The 19,312-nt window shown below is 44.2% G+C and overlaps 1 protein-coding gene across 1 annotated transcript in view; it reads right to left on the minus strand.

The window, feature by feature from the left end:
* Positions 1-2,725: 2,725 nt before the first annotated feature.
* sorcs3b (sortilin related VPS10 domain containing receptor 3b) overlaps positions 2,726-19,312 on the minus strand; it is a 47,360-nt gene continuing 30,773 nt past the window's right edge. Inside the window, exons 14-27 of the mRNA XM_056609951.1 lie at positions 18,963-19,070; positions 18,127-18,244; positions 17,448-17,581; positions 16,080-16,193; positions 15,173-15,344; positions 13,516-13,702; positions 12,227-12,360; positions 11,746-11,869; positions 10,887-10,999; positions 7,869-8,003; positions 7,478-7,577; positions 6,179-6,284; positions 5,561-5,721; positions 2,726-3,161 (exon numbers count right to left, since the gene is read on the minus strand). Coding sequence (XP_056465926.1) covers positions 3,097-3,161; positions 5,561-5,721; positions 6,179-6,284; positions 7,478-7,577; positions 7,869-8,003; positions 10,887-10,999; positions 11,746-11,869; positions 12,227-12,360; positions 13,516-13,702; positions 15,173-15,344; positions 16,080-16,193; positions 17,448-17,581; positions 18,127-18,244; positions 18,963-19,070 — 1,771 coding nt within the window. The 3' untranslated portion in view covers positions 2,726-3,096. The remainder of the gene's footprint in view (positions 3,162-5,560; positions 5,722-6,178; positions 6,285-7,477; positions 7,578-7,868; positions 8,004-10,886; positions 11,000-11,745; positions 11,870-12,226; positions 12,361-13,515; positions 13,703-15,172; positions 15,345-16,079; positions 16,194-17,447; positions 17,582-18,126; positions 18,245-18,962; positions 19,071-19,312) is intronic.

Consider the following 19,312-nt stretch of genomic DNA (forward strand, 5'->3'; position numbering starts at 1 on the left):
TTTTTCTATTGCCTACGTCCCTCTTCTGTCGGTCGTGGGTGGACTGGCCCGCGGCGTGGAATAGACCCCCACACCCCCGATGCTGCGGACTCTCTCAAGACCGACACTGGAGGATGGGTTGCTGTTGATGTTTTTTTTAAATCCTGTGGTTGGTTATTTATATGGAACCTGTTTGGGCTTCATGTGCTAAGGTTCTTAAATACGCAACGTGTGGATATATAAAAACTGTACATTTCTGCATGAAGATTTTTTCCGCTCTGTTGGTCTCCTTAATGAGAGTCTTGGTTGGATGTGAAACGCTAGACCTGTGAACTATACCACAGTTTTCTGGGGGATAGGCGAGACATTTGTTAATATGATTATTATTGATGTGCTTCATTCTGTGTGTTACGTTGACTTTGGTTTTATTGCTCACGAAATCACAGAGGTTTTCAGAATAAAAGCGGTAACCTTAATTTTATTCTTGAACAAGTGTAAATCCTTACTTCAGTAATATACTTCAGTATTTTAAAGGTCTACTATTTTACCAGCAGCAACGATTAGCCACTACAAGCCAGTTGACCCTGTAGTGACATCATAAGTACGAAAGTCAAGTTGGTAAAGTCAATCTATGAATCATACTTCTCTCGGTGGACACTCCCACTTGTGATGTCAGGGTAGATAACTTAAGTTAGACAACATGAGAAAATGCCCCTTAAATCCTGACTTCAGTGCACTGGCACCCGGGCCAAGTCAGCCATGTGGAGCACCAGTTTGTCATGAGGTACAAGCTGTTGTCCGCATGGAAAGTTGTTTGACCTTTCATTTAGTCAATCAACCCATTTAATGAGCCATGCTGGAGTCTGGATCTGTTTTTTACCAAAGTGATGGAGTCACTCATCTGAGGGAAATTGAATGTGGAACTAAAAAGGGATGTTTGAGACAATTTCAATTTACCAGATCAAACCAGTCTCCCCCCCCCCGTCCCCCGTCCCCCCGTCCTCCTCCGTTGTGCCTCGGGTTACTTAGCATTCCCTGTGCCGCTGTAATTATTCGCACAATACCGTCGGGGCGATTGGCAGGGACAACAAAACGCCTCAAGTGGCCCAGAGTGATTTTAATAGGCTTGCTCTCCGGCTCTCTTGCCGTGCAACAAATTAATTATCCCCCTCCCTGGGAAAGCCAGCGAATAGTGTCTTCTAGGAGAGAAAATCCACCGGCAGGGTAGCACCTTGCGAGAAGAGTGTCCCACGACAACAATAGCCAACAGGCGAGATTGTGTTAGCAGCGGTGTGAAATTGATGAGCACATTTTCGTTTTCCTTCATTTTTTTTTTTCTTTCTTTCTATTGAGCGTCGTCATGTGTTGCCGTGACCAATCATCCGTTAGCGATTGTCACTGTTCAATTTGATTGTGGACTGAAACGCACTTCCCTTGGCGGCAGGTTGAAGGCCTCCTCGTTCATTTACAACCACAACACACACAGAGATGAGGGAGGAGAGGGGAGGGAATGGGAGGGAGAGACTCGCTGCAGGGGGAGCTGACGGATTCGGTAGTGATGAAGATTGGTGTGTGACATTAAGTTGTTGAAAGTGGGAACAGGAAAAGTATAAGATGTAGGCAGGGCGTCAGGAACGGTGGGTGCAGCAACAGCACGACCGAAGACGTCACACTCATTCCTCCATCTCTCGTGACCTTTTGTTTTACAGAACATAATACGTGTGTTGTTGTTTTTTTCGACTAGCACAAAGGGCATTGAAGTGGGAAAACATGTATTTGTTAAAATCGGGTTTTTTTCGTCCTCTTTGTGTGGCTTTATTGACGCTCCACTCTGATTTAAAGCAGGGTGTGTAATAACATCAGTGCCCCGTTGGGAACGCCATGCCACAGACGTTTGGTGTCCATCGGGAGAGAGATTTTTCTTTACAGAAATCTCATAACAGAGTTGGCCCTTGGGTTGTTTAAGGGCAAATGCAAGGCCTAAGCCCTGTGTAAATGGCGTGTCCAGACCATAATATGGTGGGAGTCTGAGACCACGTGGTCGGATGGATTAAGACAAATAGATCCTCGCGCTGAGATTCATTAGTGTTGCGTTAGAAACAAAGGGAATTGCATCAGTTCACGCCCCAGTTGTTTCTCCGCACGAGAGACCAAGGGAAACGCATTAAAACGATATTCAATCCTATCAATAATGACGATAACAACAAACCTAATTCCATAAAAAAATACATTTATTTGAAAACAATTTGAAAACAATTATTTGTTCACAGTAAGAAATGTGATCCCAAACAAGTGAATGTTCACGTTAACAAGAACCGAAAAGAGCCATTTGATATATCATGCACGACCGCACAACTAGAAAAACGAAATCTTTGTTAATTCTTCGTCTTTAGTCAACTTTAAAATCACCACGAACACTGTGTATGTGTGAGTGTGTGTGTCCTAAGATTACTAGGCGTGCTACAGTAAATAAAACAAAGAAATGTAACTTAATATTGTAAAAAAAACAAGAATAACGGTAGCCATTTGGCCTGTTCATTGGGTCCTGCAATATAACAAGAAGTAAATATACTGAATAATATTTTTTTTACATTCCATCATTTATTTTGTACAGTACATGTATTGAAACACCTAGTAGAAAGGCGTCCATGGCCAATTCATCAATGACATGTATTCACTATGTATCAGCGTCTAAGAGATCATGGGGGAACCATTTCCCATCCCTGATAATCAACTAAATATACAATATCAGTTTATATGATATATAGCCACACGTTTCTGGAAATCCAAAAGGGTGCCACATACATTCGCCAATTCCCCAATTCCCTTATCTTGTTTGTGTCGTAAAATTCTTCCGTCAAAGATCACTTTATAATAATAACACATGTAACTACATATCTTTTTCGTTCGACGTATTTACACGTTTAAAGTCCAGCTTTGTAGAATACTTGTTTCTTCGTCACGATAATAATATTCATGATATTCTATGAATGAATGTCAAAAGTGGCGTCCCAATGCAGAAAACAGTGTTTGATGAACACGTTCTGTAAAAGCGAAACATCATTCATCCCGATCACTACACCAACCACCCTGTACTTACTCTCGACTACGACCACATCAGACGTTAGTGCAGTTCGGAAACTCCCTTGTGATTACTCTCTCCATGTTTCTTCCCATTCCTCCTGGGAATAAAGCGACACAAAAACAATAATAGGGCTGAAGTGAGGGAAAGCAAAACTTATTTGATTCACAATCAAAAGGATAGTTTATCTTGAAATTGAATATCAACCTACCAGTTATTGTGTTTATGTATCTGAATAGAGAACCAGGCGTAATATACATCCTTTAAAATACACTTACTTTGCAATTCAACTCACTGTAAATGAGATGCATGCCTTTAAGGAGCAGATAGGGGTTGACAGCGCCAGCTAAATTAAAAACCCACCACAGAGTATCCTTAACACATGACATTTACATGATATTAACCTTTACGTGAATTTGCTCAAATTACCTCGTATGATATGATATTATAACGTACGTTAAGTTTGTCTTTCTTATTTATCTGTGCCTCGGCCAGAAATTGCAGACAAATCTGCGCACGGTAATGAAATCTATTAGAAGGAGCTTTCGCAGCCGGAAGCGACTTTATTTAATCAACCTAGCACGAAACTGAAGTCACACGCTGCTATGCCCCTTTGAGAATAAATAGTTTGGAAAAGACAATCCGTGCGGAGAGAAAAAACTTGGAAGTTTGCAAGGTCGTGGGAGAAAAGTGAGGGGAAATATAGTGGCGGAAAAAGAAAAGAAAAGGGGTAAAGTGCTGAGGGACCAGAAAAGTGGCCCTGTGGTTCCCCTCGCTGGACAGTCAGGATCAACGTGGAGCTGCTCTTGTCAAGCACACTTCACTGCTGGCAGCTGGGCTCCAATTGTGTTTCCTCTGGGAGCGATCACCGCAGGTATCCGGTATCAGCACCCCCCCCCCCCCTTCCCCCAAAAATAATAAATAAAATCTTTGCCTTGTCAACTTGACATTATTTCTTTGTGACCAAGGCAGGTGCATCATTTAAACGATGTGCACGCACATGCAAACACATAGACACGCCAGCGCTATGCTTCAACTACTCTCAGTGGTAGTTTCAGCTTTTGTTATCGAAGGCAACTTTGTCGAAGGCGAGTCGGACGTGTGGTGAAAGCCAACACACTTCGGCACAGAGTGGTTTGATCGCACGGTTGAGGAGAGGACGGCGGACGGCATGCTGGCCTCCTCACACAGTCGTCGTTCTTCTGAGTTACGCTCCTACGAGCCGAATAGCAGTGTGTGAATACTCTGCGACAAGAATGTTGATTTACAATCAATTAAACGGTGGGAAGACTGGTAGAAGTTGGAGACGCATGACCAGGCGGATCGACAATACTGTGAGGGAGGAGGACATGTTGGTAATTGGGTTGTCAATCCCAGCTGACTGGTGATCGTTGTTGTCATAACACTTTTTTTATATATTTTGATTGTAAACAATTCTTACTTGCGGGGTCCAGTTCCACAAACGTATACTGAGTTGAGCCGATATTGGATGTATTAATTTGTTGGAGTCGCTTTGGACAAAAGAGTCAAGTTAATTGAATAAATGTTAATTTCATTCAGGGCTGACAATTTGAAAGACAGGCTACTGAATATGTTTCTGCTGTTATTCCGATACTGGTTGAGGTTGAGAATGAGAATTTTGGGTTAAGCATAAATGAGTGGCGGCATTCACTGCAACTCATTTGTAATGCCGGAACAAAGACCAACCAAGCTTGAAGCCCTTTAATTTCAGTCTGCTCCAACAGTCAATTCAACTTTTCCACTTTGATCCCTTCGATGCGACCCAACAGGATTCGACATTTGAGCAAATTCATTCAGAATATCCTGAAAATCCAAAATGTCCTGTTCCTATATCCTGTTTGACTTAACAATATTTGTATCAAACTTCCCCAAAACTGACTTTTGAAACGAATATCCGACATACAGTATACGATTCTACCTCTTTGAAGATGTACATGATATCCATGAAAAATGAGTTGAGAAGGTTTGAATGCATATGAATCTGTACTAAACATCATCTTCACATTATAGCGATCACCAGATGTTCACTGAATTAGTGAGTCCTGCTGACGTTTGTTCGTCAGATGTCAAAGTCCCGATGCAGGATCATAGATAAAATAACTCGCAGTGTATCTACGGTGTCTGCTCAACATGGAATTATAGGATAATTCAACCTTTAGACTTTGAGAGCATCCCTCAAGATTTGGTGAGCTTCACTCTAGATTAAGAGAGCTTCACACTAGATTTAGGCTGAATTCAAATAGCCCATGTATAGCGATTCAACACATTCCCTGCCTAAATCTCCAGATGTTTCCCTTGATCGCCATTTTAGCCACTGTTCCAATTGTTGAAACAGTGCTCAACACTGCCGCTCGAAGCTACAAGGAAGGAATATAATCATCTTATTAGAAAAAGAGTTAGCCTTAGAACAAAGCCTTAGAAGTGCTTCATTCTAGATTTAGGGAACTCCATCCTAGATTAAGGGAGCTTCACACCTACCTCTGCTCCTTATCTCCAGTTCTTTCTCCAGGAGGTCCTTCTGGGAGGGGAACTCGCTGAGCTTGACCTTTGACATGCTGTCGTTCTGACCCACCGTGCTGATCACTTCCGGGTCCTTCTCCTGGCTGTCTTCGGCCTGCACGTGAATCCAGGGGATTTTCCTAACCACAGAAATAGTGAAATGATAACAATGATGATAATAATGATCATCTGGTAGCGCTTATAAGGGTACATTTATCAACCCTTAATAAGCATTACTTAATACAGTTATAAGCATTATTCTTTAGTGTAGGCATTTGTAAGGGTTCATGAGTAACCCTAGTCCTACAAATCAGACTCCAGCTGATCTCCAGCTCATTCAAGCTCAACCAATCATTTTGTTGGAAGCTGGGATCTGTGCATAATTGGCAAACACAAACTCGGTGAGCAATAGCAAACTTTAAAAAAGTGTCTAAAGGCTTCTAAATAACAGTGTAAACTGGCAACTGTAGAAATACACACAATGTTTTCGTCGGTTGATAAGTTCCATAAAAAAGATCCTTTCAACGCTAGAGATCAAAACATATGGGTGTGAGGCTACAAGACGCTGTTGTAATGAGTAGGCACACGGCAGGACACCTTTTAAACTTGTAGATGAAGAACGCTGCGAGGCCCACGGACACCACCGACAGCAGCATGAGCAGGGCGGGCCCACTGTGGATGGACCCCGGATCCACATGAGGCGCTGGAAAAAAGGCAGAAAAATCCAATAAGGTGATGTTTGCTCGGTATAATATACAGGCTTCTGAGTCGGACATGTTTAGATGTGTGATTGAAAAATAATTGTCTTCTTTTTTTAATTACTTTGGGGACGACCTAGGGGGCCTCTTTAAAGAATTATCCCCAGGGGCCAATGTAAGGACACTCCCTCCCCAGGGCTCCCACATACAGAGGTTCTTTGCTTAGTCATGTTTTTTTAAAGTGCTGAGGTGTGATATTGAAATCACAGGTCCTTCCCACCCTCCACCTCCACCCCCCTCCTTCCACCTAGAAGATGCCCATGAAGGGTGTGACCTTTGGGGATCATCTCTGAAGGCCCTCCGGACCTTTTGTATTCCGACAACCAATGAAGACGGATCTGCTGGTGGATGAAAAGGGTAAAGCCGACACCGGCCCCGCTTGTCCACGCGCTTTAGCCATATGCTAATATCGCATTGACCGACCCCGGTTGAATATCAAATACCTTGCGTGTCAATCATCAAATTGATCACCTGTTTTCACAGAGACCTGATATCCAAAGTTTGCCCCGCCTACATAATGTATTTGACGAGACACGGCCAGGGTTAGGGTTAGGGAGAGATCGAGGGAGGCGTCCACATTTTATGGTAAGTGTTGTTGTGTGTTTATTTACGATAACTGCCAGGGGAAAGGTTTGATTCAGTGCATGAGGGGGGCAATACGGAGCCTTGTAAAACAAAGATGAAATGCATAGATAAATAAATAATACATGTCATAACATCCTGGAGATAACAGATGAATCTTAGCAGATTGTGTGTGTGTGTGTGTGTGTGTGTGTGTGTGTGTGTGTGTGTGTGTGTGTGTGTGTGTGTGTGTGTGTGTGTGTGTGTGTGTGTGTGTGTGTGTGTAAGAGTTGTTTCTTCGGAGGTGATGTTGGTGCTGTTAGGGTTAGGTTTCGTGGTGGAAAGGAGTCTTTTTGTTAAGGTGTTTGATTCCCAGCTACATCCTTGGTTTAATCCCTACTGTACGCTGACTAAGCTGTAGGCATCATTGATAATGAAGGATACACCAGCTGCCCGAGCTACTCCTGAATAACTTGTATCTGAATTCACTTAGAGTGGATATGGATGAGAGCGTCTGTTTATCGACTTAATAGTAAGTCTGAGAACGTATTTTACTTTGCTTTAAAAACAAACTCACCCAGTGTTTGTTGCGTCATGTACACAATGATGCGTACTTCAGGCTTCAGCTCAAACTGGATCAAGCCTTGGTTCAGGACGTTGATGAACGTGTCAGACACCTGTTTGAGGTCATCAAAACACAGACGCACACACATACGCAAATTACGCATACACACATACAAAGAGTCAAACCCCAGATAATAATATTTAGTGGTAAAACGAGCAGAACACAAATGGCCTAGGCAGGTTTATTCATTCAGCACACTTGAAGCACAAGGTCTTTCACAGTGTGTCTCATGGGCGAGGACAATTTTTTAACATTAAAAGGACAATCCTTAAACAACATCCAGACAGAGCTAAGTTTAGCCGCAGTCATTCCCTTGAAGGACTTTCACAAAATGTCTCCGTACCCTCTCCAGCGCTTCCTGTGTGCTCTTCTTGTGCTCAGACTGCGTGTGCGTGTCAGGCAGAATGAACAGCTCCCCTACAGTCGGGAGGCCAGGGTACAGCGACACCAGGAGCCGGTCCGCTGGGAAGCCGGACGCCTGCATCCACAAGTTACCATAGGATAAAGATAACAGAAGGATAAGGTTAAAAGTAAAAATAACTTCTCGTTACTGGCCCCTTTGGCCGGTAAGTAAACTGCAGCCTGCTCAAGCTCTTGCATTCAAAGCATTGATTGAGACAGTAACTGTACGTCCAAACCAGAAGCGAATTGAGCTACCAAATCGCCGGAAGTCATTCACTTTCTATGGGCAAGTGCGCCCAAAGCGCCCAAAGCGACCAACGCTACCAGCGGCCAAAGTTGAGCGACCAGAGCGTCCAAAAAAAGTTGAAAACTGTTGACGTGTTTCAGCGGCAAAACACTGACAGCCAATCGGAATGTAGACGCTCTTCGCTTGCGTGGATCCCCGGGAACACCGGCAGGCACTTTTGAATTGTACGTCATGAGCGACTTGAGCGACCAAAGCGAACAGAAATATTTGCAGCCAAACTTTATGAACTTCTGGTGTGGAAGTACAGTAACAATCATAAACCAATGTCAATTTTCATCATCAATAAAAACATAACGGTAGTTAAAATTCAGACAATGGGAGTGGCATGAGTATAACATCTTATATAATGCACATCAAATGTACAAATGATGCTATGAAAGAACTGACATTTTAGACATCATTTCCTTCCTATTTTCCTGCGAACCCTGCCAAAAAAAACCTGGTCTAAACTAAATAGAAATCAGCCCACAGGCAGCAGGGAGAGTCGGGTAAGGTTACATTTCTTGACATGATTAAAAAACTGATGGGAGGGGTTGGAGGGTTGGTTCTCTATTTTTCACACATATAGATTTTTTTTCCTATATATATTACATTTTAGCTTCTAATTTAAAGTTGTACAGCCGGCTACATTTTCCGTGCCAGCATCTCACTACACATAAAGTGAGAGCGACGAATACAGTCTTTGTAACTTTAGCCGGATACTCCAAGGAAGGACAGCTTTTTCCAACATTATTCTTTAATAATCAGAACCTTCTTGAATAACACTGTGGAGATGCAGTGAAACAGCCGGTAGCAGTGAATTCTTTTCCCATCGCGTAGCGACAAACACTAAAGGATTCTGCATAAAAAAGATGAGGCTGCCTGTGCAAAATACATGACCACCGGAAGCGTCTGGGCAGCATAACAACTGCTCCTCTCTCTCCTCCCTCAGCTGCGATGGACTGATTGATGAGTGAGTTCAGTGAGTTTATATCTTATTGGTTGATGGATTTACTTATGGATTAATTGGTTTTTTGATACACTTTGTGACAAACTGATTTATTGATTGGTTCAAGAATTAATTGATGGTTAATTGAGTCATTAATTAATGGACTGGTTTTAGAGCATTGTAAAATGCAACATTGCCCTTTGGACGCGCCAGGATGTGACATATGAGTCACATTGAGAAGCATTTTAGAAGCCATTAGAGAAACTGCTGATGCGGATTGTGGCCCCTGAAGGGCCATGGGTGGAGGGGGCGACAGGGGGGTCCAGGTTTACACGGGGTGACTGGGTGTAGGGGGACAGGGTGTACAGGGGGGGGTCCAGGTGTACCCGGGGGGACCGGGTGTAGGGGGACAGGGTGTACAGGGGGGGTCCAGGTAGGGCTGGGCGATATGGTCCAAAATGAATACCTCGATATTTATATATATATCGAGATATACGATATATATATATATCGAGATATACAATATATATATATATATATCGAGATATACGATATATATCTCGATATATTTTGAATCTCCTCTAGAGCACATCATAAATGCTCGATTCAACCATGTCTGGCATAATGTTACGTCAGTAATAATTCTAATATTACTTAAACATAAGTCTGCATGTAGATTACATGAAACAACATATTGTTTAAACTCATTAGTGCTTTCTATTGGAACAATTTAGAACTTGCACATAAGAAAAGGAAAATCACAGCAAGTTAGATTTACCAACACAGCATTTATTCAAACCGTTAATTATTTATTAACTGTTTGCATAATAATTATTATATATACACTGCCAGACGAAGGATCCAGTGCTATTCTTTTTCGAAACCAAATCCTCAGTTTCCATCCTTTTTTCTCTCTCTGGCTGTTCTCACTCACCGGTCGGAGGTACACACACCTACAGCAGCGCGCCTTCCAGACTACGTCACACACGCGCGTCCATGAGAATCTCGTGGACTCGCAATGGGCGGGGGGAGTGAGTGTGACACCACAGGAAAGAGCGAGAGAAGGGAACGCTGTGCGTTAAACAAACCCTGAGAAGCCCAATCCCTATGAGAGCTCCCCACGCTACGGCCATCAGGAAGCGCACAGAGCTTTTGGCCGTGATATTATATAAACAATTATATTATATTATATATGATTATATATAGAGCTCCGGGAGTCGCAAACGGCAACAATCACTTTCTCCTCTGTGCCGCAGTTCACCCCGGACTGCACTGCACCGAGTTTGACGGTTGAACGCTGGTTGGCTGTTACGTTACACATGTCACTCAATGGCCACGCTGTTGAACGCTGATTGGCAGATACGCGTCTCTACGTTCACTTTGTATGAGATCTTGTCGCCCCGTCGCGTGAAAGCACAACGAGTATGCCGGCGGCATACTCGTTGCCCCTAATGCCCCTATCGCGAACATTATATTCGATGTTCGCGATAGGGGCATTTTATACATCCCCTGGAGAACATCTCGCGATACATCGCATATATTCGATATATCGCCCAGCCCTAGGTCCAGGTGTACCCGGGGGGACCGGGTGTATGAGGGGGTCTACCAGGGGGTGACTGGCTGTATGAGGGGGGTGACTGGGTGTTTGAGGGGGTCTACCAGGGGGTGACCAGGTGTATAATGGGGTTTTCCAGGAGGTGACTGGGCATATGAGGGGGCTGTACCTGAGCCAGGGCCCTCCGGACCACCCGCCCCACGTCAGCCCTCCACTCTCCGATGTCCGGGTTGTGGTCGTCGAGCGCCGGCGAGAACGACAGCAGCAGTGACTTGAAGAGCTCTGGTGGGAGGGGCAAAAAACATTTCAGATAAAAAAAAAGCGTAAAAAAACTATGCGTCGTCGAGTTGAATTGCCTCTTTTATAATTAGATTTCTGAATAATCCCTGCATGTAGTTTAAGTGTGTCTTTTATTTTCGGGGAGTCAAAGTTAATTGCTGTCGGAGATACGGTGTTCACGGAGCGTGACATTCTGCTCATTAGACATGGCCTGTGTTTGACATTAACACGGCAGCGCTTTCAACGTAAGCGCTTCGCTTCAAGTGCTTCCTTTTTCCTTTTTGCATATTCATGTTCACATCGATTGCCCCCTTCCCAATTAAAAGGTTATTCTGCAATTTTATTACTCACTCCCTCTCTATCTCTCTCTCTCTCTGTCCCTCTGTCTCTCTCTCCCTCTGTCTCTCTCTCTGTCACTCTCTCTCTCTCCATCTCTCTGTCAATCTCACTCTCTCTCTCCATCTCTCTGTCTGTCTCTCCATATCTCTGTCACTCTATGTCTCTCTCTCTCTCTGTCTCTCTCTCTCTCTGTCTCTCTGTCTGTCTCTCCATCTCTCTGTCACTCTATGTCTCTCTCTCTCTCTCTGTCTGTCTCTCCGTCTCTCTCTCTCTCTCTCTCTCTCTCTCTCTCTCTCGCTCTCTCTCTCTCTCTCTCTCTCTCTCTCTCTCTCTCTCTCTCTCTCTCTCTCTCTCTCTCTCTCTCTCTCTCTCTCTGTCTCTCTCTCTCCATGTGTGTCTCTCTAGCTCACCTTTGACGGTTATACGTTTTGAGTCCTGGATGACGACTCCCCCGGAGGACAGCTGCACTGTCACCTTACTGGTCCCCTCGCTCTGGAAGGTGTGCGACACTGTTCCCTCCAAGGTTATCAGGGGCTTTTGTTGTTGTTGTTGTTTTTGGTGTTTTTTTTGTCAAACGGTAGAAGGGGAGGAGACAAAAAGCCAAAGTGAAATATTTACATTTTAGTTAGGATATATTGTCGTTTTTCTCATTTCAGATTTTTACCTTTTTGTTTTTATTTTCTTTTTAAGCAAAGGGTGAGTGGGGGGAGGGGGGGGGGGGGTCGCGACCCAAACCAACTGCATTCAAACAGCGACACATTCTGTTATTTTATTTTTCCGTTCATCGGAAGCTTGGCTGGAGCCAAGCGTCAGCAGAGAATAGTCCTCGGCATCAGACCAGGGAGGACGGGGGGGAGGTGGGCGGCGGGGGATGTTGATGGCGATCGTTACCTCGGAGCTGTTGTCGAACCACCAGAAGAAGGTGAGTGTTCTGGAGTGGCTGGGCCACACCACGGCGGTCAGGTTGACCTCCCTCTGCCTGCTCACCACCATGGGGGCTGAGAGGTGAACACGCTCCACTGGACCTAAGGCGCGCACACACATATACATTACACACACACACATATATATATATATATGCACACACACATACACTATACACACACACACATCAAATATACACACACAGACACAAAAACAAACACACGCATTGACGCCGACTCACAAAATATGCGCACAAACCCACCCACATACATTATACACACACATTCCACACATACATTATAAACAAAGATCTATAAACACATTATATATACAAACACACACACACACACACATTCACACACCAACCCCAACACACATTCACACATGCACACACTATGCACACAAACCCACACACATTTGCTTACAGCGTCAACAACTAGCAAGACAGACAAACTACCTCCAAAGATGTTTATCCACCACAATGGAATATATAAATACAGTATATACAGTGGACGCAGTTGAGCACTCTACAAAAAGAGTCAAAGCTCACAAGGCTCCAGGGTTTTTTAATTTTTCCTGAAATGAAAATTGATTCCTTGTTAACTAAAACAGCTGGAAAATCCATGAAATGATCGACAGCCACAGGTTGAGGCCAGCAGCGAGAAATGAGAAGATATAAATCTAATGTTTCATTTAATTTGTTTACGAAATTTTGAGCCGCTCTTCAACCCATGATTGAGTTTGTTTGCGATTGTATGATAAAGCCAGACTGCAAACTAAGTGGAAAGTCCAAAGTTTACCCACACACGCACAGCTCTGGACTTTCCAGCCAGATGGACTGTTACGAGGGCTGAAGAGATGGAGGGTCCTGATTTCCAACTTATTGGAAATTACCCAATTAAATTTATCGTATAGACCCAAATATCAAAAAATAAATATTCTGTTTAATATTTCCGTCGTCTTTGATACCCAATCCACACACGCACCCAGTGAGATAAATCAGACCAAAGGAATCAAACACAGATTGGTAAAGACGAGGCCTTTAACTAATCATTTATCTTTTTCGATTCCACAGTATGTAGTGGAAACTGCGGCCAAAGTCAAACTCCAACTCTGTTTATTTTTTAAATCGATTCTCAGCATTGAAGCGAATTGGAATCGAGAATCGACTCCCCGTCGGTCGACCTCTCCATTATCTCCACCATGGCCAGAGTGACTCAGCGGGAGATTTCATCTCTCTCCCTGTGGGGACGTACTGGTGATGTGTAGGAACAGCGTGCTGCTGTCGGACCCCTGGCTGTTCTCGGCGAGCGCGGTCACCCTGTAGATCCCGGTGGCGCTGTAGACGTGCTTGATGCCGTCGCTGGTGCGGCTCAGGTTGGAGTATGTGATCTTAATGCCGTCCCCAAAGTGCAGCTGGATGTGGGTCTTCTGAGAATCCCCCTTTCAGGCCCAGAGATAAAGGACAAGGGGTGTCTGTCAGATGGGCTTAGGGCTGGATTCCCCTTCCCAGACTGGGAGCTGAGTGGACACCACTTAAGGGTGGAGATGTACTTCAGGAGAAATGTGTCAGAAATATTTTTATATTTTGGGAGGAAATAAATACATGAGGGAGACAGCAACGGGGAGGCTGACTCGGACGGAAAGATGACAAACTAAAGTCTGGGAGATGTTTAAGAAGACAAGTTCCATCGTATGGTGCCATGAATACCACTTATTAACATTATGAAATATTTTATAGTGATACATGATGCATCAGTATTATAGGATCGATACTCTCACATCTCTAACTATGAATATGCTAATATAAAAAAATATATTTATATACTCTGAACAGGGGAGTTATAGCTAACACTTTATAATAAGGTGCCCTAATAAATTGCAAACTCAAAAGTCATTACCTAACCCTTATTTTTATAGTTCTTAATTGTTACTAAAATATCTATTTGGAACAAGTTAATAGTTTTTTCATCATTAATTAAATATTAGTTGTTTGCATAACCCTAACCCAACCCTAACACACAGCCTTAACCCTAACACACTGCCCTAACCCTAACACACGGCCCTAACCCTTACCCTAACACACGGCCCTAACCCTAACACACGGCCCTAACCCTAACACACTGCCCTAACCTTAACACACGGCCCTAACCCTTACCCTAACACACGGCCCAAGCCCTAACCCTAACCATAACACACGGCCCTAACCCTAACACACGACCCTAACCCTAACCAGCGACACTCTGTGGTCAGTGAAAAAAAACGATTAACTTGTGCCAAATAGATATTTTAGTAACAATTAACAAATATTAACAAAGGGTTACGTAATGACTAGTTTTCTATTTATTATGGCACCTTATTATAAAGTGTTACCGAGTTATATAATATTGGGAAATTGATACCACATATTCACCAATTAAAAAACATATATACACATAAAGAATCCCATTTTAAGTTGTCTACATAGGTAGCCAAGGCCGAGAATATCCTAAAGCGGGAGTTGGTATGGTCTGACTCTAGAGTCCCCCATAGGTGGTACAGTCCGTCTTTAGATGGTACAGTCTTTCTATGGGTGCTGTATTCCGTCTAAAGCCCAGTCTACCCAGGCCAACTATAGATGGTACAGAAAATACATGTGACAGTCCTATGTGGTACAGTCTGACTATGGATGTTTCAGTCAGACCATAGGTAGCAATTTGTATATAGATGGTACTGTCCAACTATAGAATATACAGTCTGTCTATAGCCGGTAGAGTCTGACTATAGGTGGTACAGTTCATCTTAAACCCTGTCTTGGTGGCATAGTCAGTGGTATAGTCTAAGATAGTCTTTAGGTGGGACAGCCTGTCTTTAGATGGTACAGTCTGTCTCTAGATGGTGCAGTCCGTCTTAAGGTGGTCCAGCCCCTCTTACCTGGTCCAGCTGCACCAGGAAGGTGACGTTGGTCCCGGCGGGCGCAGCCAGCTCCCCCTGGCTGGTGGACAGGCGCAGGCCCCGGGGGGGGCTGGGCTGACAGGCCTGCCTCCTGGGGGAGAACACGCTCCTCCCTCCCTCCTTGCAGTTATTGGACAAAACCTTTCGATACCTTTACCAGAGAGACAACATCAATACCAACTCTGAGTCAATAACAACAACAACAACAACAAAAGCCGGGTTGTTGTTTTTACTCTTTCTTCTTCTGTCTTTTAATACACAGCCCTGGGTGGACGGGGGAAGCTCAAAGCTGTTGTATTTTCTCTCTTCCACTCGCTCTCCTGTGGATGCATCTGATGTAAAACATGACCCATATTTCTGTGAATGTTACGAAGTTGCAGGTGGTGTACATCAAGGGTACTAGAGGAGACTAGACTCACACTCATTGGTAGTAGATAGAGGGTAGTCAACTAGACTAGACTCAGTGGCAGTAGATAGAGGGTACTAGAGGAGACTAGACTAGACTCAGTGGCAGTTGGTAGAGGGTAGTCAACTAGACTAGACTCAGTGGCAGTAGATAGAGGTAACTAGAGGAGACTAGACTCAAACTCAGTGGTAGTAGATGAAGGGTAGTAGACTAGACTAGACTCAGATTCAGTAGATGGAGGGTAGTAGACTAGACGAGCCTCAGTGGTAGTAGATGAAGGGTAGTAGACTAGACTAGACTCAGATTCAGCAGATCGAGGGTAGTAGACTAGACTAGCCTCAGTGGTAGTAGATGGAGGGTAGCTCACTAGAATCATACTAATTAGATGAAGGGTAGTTAACTAGACTCAGATTCATTACATAGAGGGTAGTTCATTTGACTCAGACTCAGTAGATGGACGGTAGTAGACTGGATGCTCACCCGGTGCTGTTGAGGAAGCTCTGGCTGGTGCTGCAGCTCTTAGTGGTGGTGTTGGGATTAAACCAGAAGGCAGGGGAACATTTCCCGTCCGATTGGCGGTCGAAGCCATAATCGCTGCCAAAACAACACTCAATCAATGCGACCCAAGCCACGCTAATGGAATAATTACAGCCACAGCGTTGGTAGCAGGGGCGATACATCATGGGTTCATGACTCGATAAGGGCGACGACTAGACACGCGACAAGAAGCAAAGATCAAAAGGAATTTAGGGACAGATGGATAAAAGATATTTAAAATGCATTTAGCAGTTCACTTATTATTAATGAAATTCGAACAAGTCATTTAACATTATGCTAATTTGAAGACGCTTCGCAGAGTTACTAACCTACATCTAAGATTTGCATACTTCTAATTAATTCTCCTGACAAGGCAGGCATATTATAAATTTATCATTTTATGTGTATATATTATATATACACATTCATTTATGTGTATATATATATATATATACACACATAAATGAATTTTATCCCAGGTTCATGGGATTTGTTCAGTCAGGGATAATAGACCAATCTTCATTACAGAATAGTCTAGTAGGTAGTCAAACCCCCAACATTTGCCTACTAACTGTAGGCATCCTTGAGCGAGATTCCCTCCCCGACCTACCTGATCCTTAATGGCATTGGTCTAAAATAACTCACTCTAAGACGCTTCTGCTAATCGACTGCATTGTCAATTATTAAACATGTGAACCGTTAGGGAAGATGGATGAAGGAATGGATAAATGAACAGAGGAGGAGATAGTGGGGAGATCATGCACCCCACTGCTATGGCTATTGCAGAGGGGTGTGAAAAACACTGGACTTGGATTGTGGAGGAGGGGGGGGGGGGGGGGGTCACGGGTATTTTCAGATGACTGAAGGTCCACTTTGAGATTATTATTTACTCCTGGGATATGCCCTTCATCACAACAATAATCTAGACAAGCGGAACAGAATGTGTGGCGAAGTCTGGATTCGGATACATTTTAACAAGAGGAAGACACACTTTGGAATCCCCCTATGGGACAGTCCTCTGCAGTGGACCCGTCCTACCCTGCCTGGAGCAGCGCCCCACAGGGGACCGCCGGGGCCCCAGCTCCTGGGGATAGGGCCCGCGCCTTGTCGACGGTCGGCGGGGCGGACGTGTTAACTTGTTCTGCGGTGTGCCCGTAAGGGAACCCGCGTGTACACGGGGAGAACATTTATGCAAGAATACATGAATATACACACGAGTGAATGGATGAATGAATGATGCATGAAATAGAATTAATACATTTTGCCATATGATGACATTGTTTCCAGAAGGGGGGCATGAAGGGGATTTACCACTCAAAGTCGTAGGATCTGCAGGGGCAGGGCTCAGAGGAGTAGATCCTGGAGTAGTCCTGGGTCAGCATGCAGCGGTTACCAGGCCGGCGCTTCATGTACACCTGCTTCTCCCCCATCACACACGGATCGGCCTGGGGGGAGGAGGGAGGGGGAGGTAGGGGAGGGAAGGAGAGGAGATGGAATGAGGGGAGAGACGGAAAGGGAGATAGGGAGGAAAGGAGAAGGAAATAGGGGAAGAGAGAAAGGGTGGAATAGAGAAAGAAAGGCGAGGAGAAGAAAAGGACAGAAGGAAGGAAGGATGAACAAATATGAAGAAAGGATGATCGAAACAAAGAAAAGAATCGATGCAGGTATAAAAAAGGAAAAAATAAAGACAGACAAAAAGAAAGATATAGGGGAGCATTCAAGAAATCAACAGGGGAAGACAGAGAAGAAGAGAAAAAGGACGAGGTGATGAAAAAGACAGACATAAATAGACCAAGAAATATATAGGGGAAGATGAAGAAGGAAAAGAACGAAGGCGAACAGAAAATACATGTTGTTAGAAGGACCACCACTGTCATGCGACCATCAGCGGGATTATGCTGTCAACCCCCACCGAGTGTCTCTTGATGGTGACATGACAAAAAGGCATAAAACTCGATAGCCCTCCACATGTCAAGAGGAGGTGCGTTACCTTGTTGTGTAAGTGCCATGTCTGGTAATCACCGTCCATACAGCGCCGGCTGAAGATGCCCTTGTAGTCGATCTTGATCAGCTGCCACTCCGATCGGTGGCTGAAGTGTCCAAAAAACCTGTGGGGGGGGAAACGGACAAGACCACATGAAATGGGAGATCCCTTCCCATTTATAGAGGGCTGGTGTGGGATCATGGCCCCTTATCTGGACGGAGTGGGGGGTGACAACGTAACCAGTCGTTATTATTGTCGACGACTTGTCAAGGCTGGGATGAGGCTCAGGAGATAACAAGGGCTTTTAAAAAATGGTTTTATTCCCGAGATGAAAACAACACAAGAGATGTAGCTTAGCGACAGCCCTTGGTATAAAATGGTGTGAGCTCGGCATGGGGTCTATTTCTAGCCGAGCCACACACCGCTTCATAGCCGAACCTATCACACGTGGCAGTATCGTACCAAACAAGACTATTTTGGTCTAAAGTTCATGGAGAGAAAAAAGACGATAAATCTTGGCTCTGGTTCTAGCTGCTGGCTGTGTTTGGTGGCATTTAAAATCGAGTGTAGGGTAGCCAGCTTGTTCAACTCCCAGTCAGAAAGGTGCTGGGATCAATCCTCAGATTTCCGCGGCTTAACCCGTTTGAAGTTCTTGAGACAGATGCCCTACCAGCCCCACCTGCTCCTTAATGACCTCCCTCCACCCTCAAGGAAAGGCTCTTTTTGGATAAAAGACTCCACTAAAGGACTTAAATAATAAATCGTCATTTCAGCTCAGCAGCGCTTCTGCAGTGCGATTGGTTTGTTCTGATGGTGGAGTGATCTGGGTTCTGTGATCTTACGTGATGATGTGGTTCTCAGCTTCTGGCTCCATCATCACGCCGTCCACATACAGAGGCGCCAGGGAGAAGCTGTGCCGAGTCCATTTCTTCCCTTCATCTAGACTGATCCTATCGGGGACAAAAAGAACAAAGAACAACAAGTTATCAATGCTTAATGTCCTGATTCTAACAGTGGCCTGTGTGTGATTGAATTGTGTATGGTGTAAGGATAGTGTAAGGATAGTGTAGGATAATAAAAGTAAACATTAGGCACTATACAATCTTAGATAAAAAAGTTGCTTGGAAATAAAGCCATTTGAACAAATTTGAAAACAGCACAATTCCATGTGAACAGAGTTAATATATAGTAA

Source organism: Gadus chalcogrammus, chromosome 15, assembly GCF_026213295.1.
Source record: "Gadus chalcogrammus isolate NIFS_2021 chromosome 15, NIFS_Gcha_1.0, whole genome shotgun sequence".
Lineage (NCBI taxonomy): Eukaryota > Metazoa > Chordata > Actinopteri > Gadiformes > Gadidae > Gadus > Gadus chalcogrammus.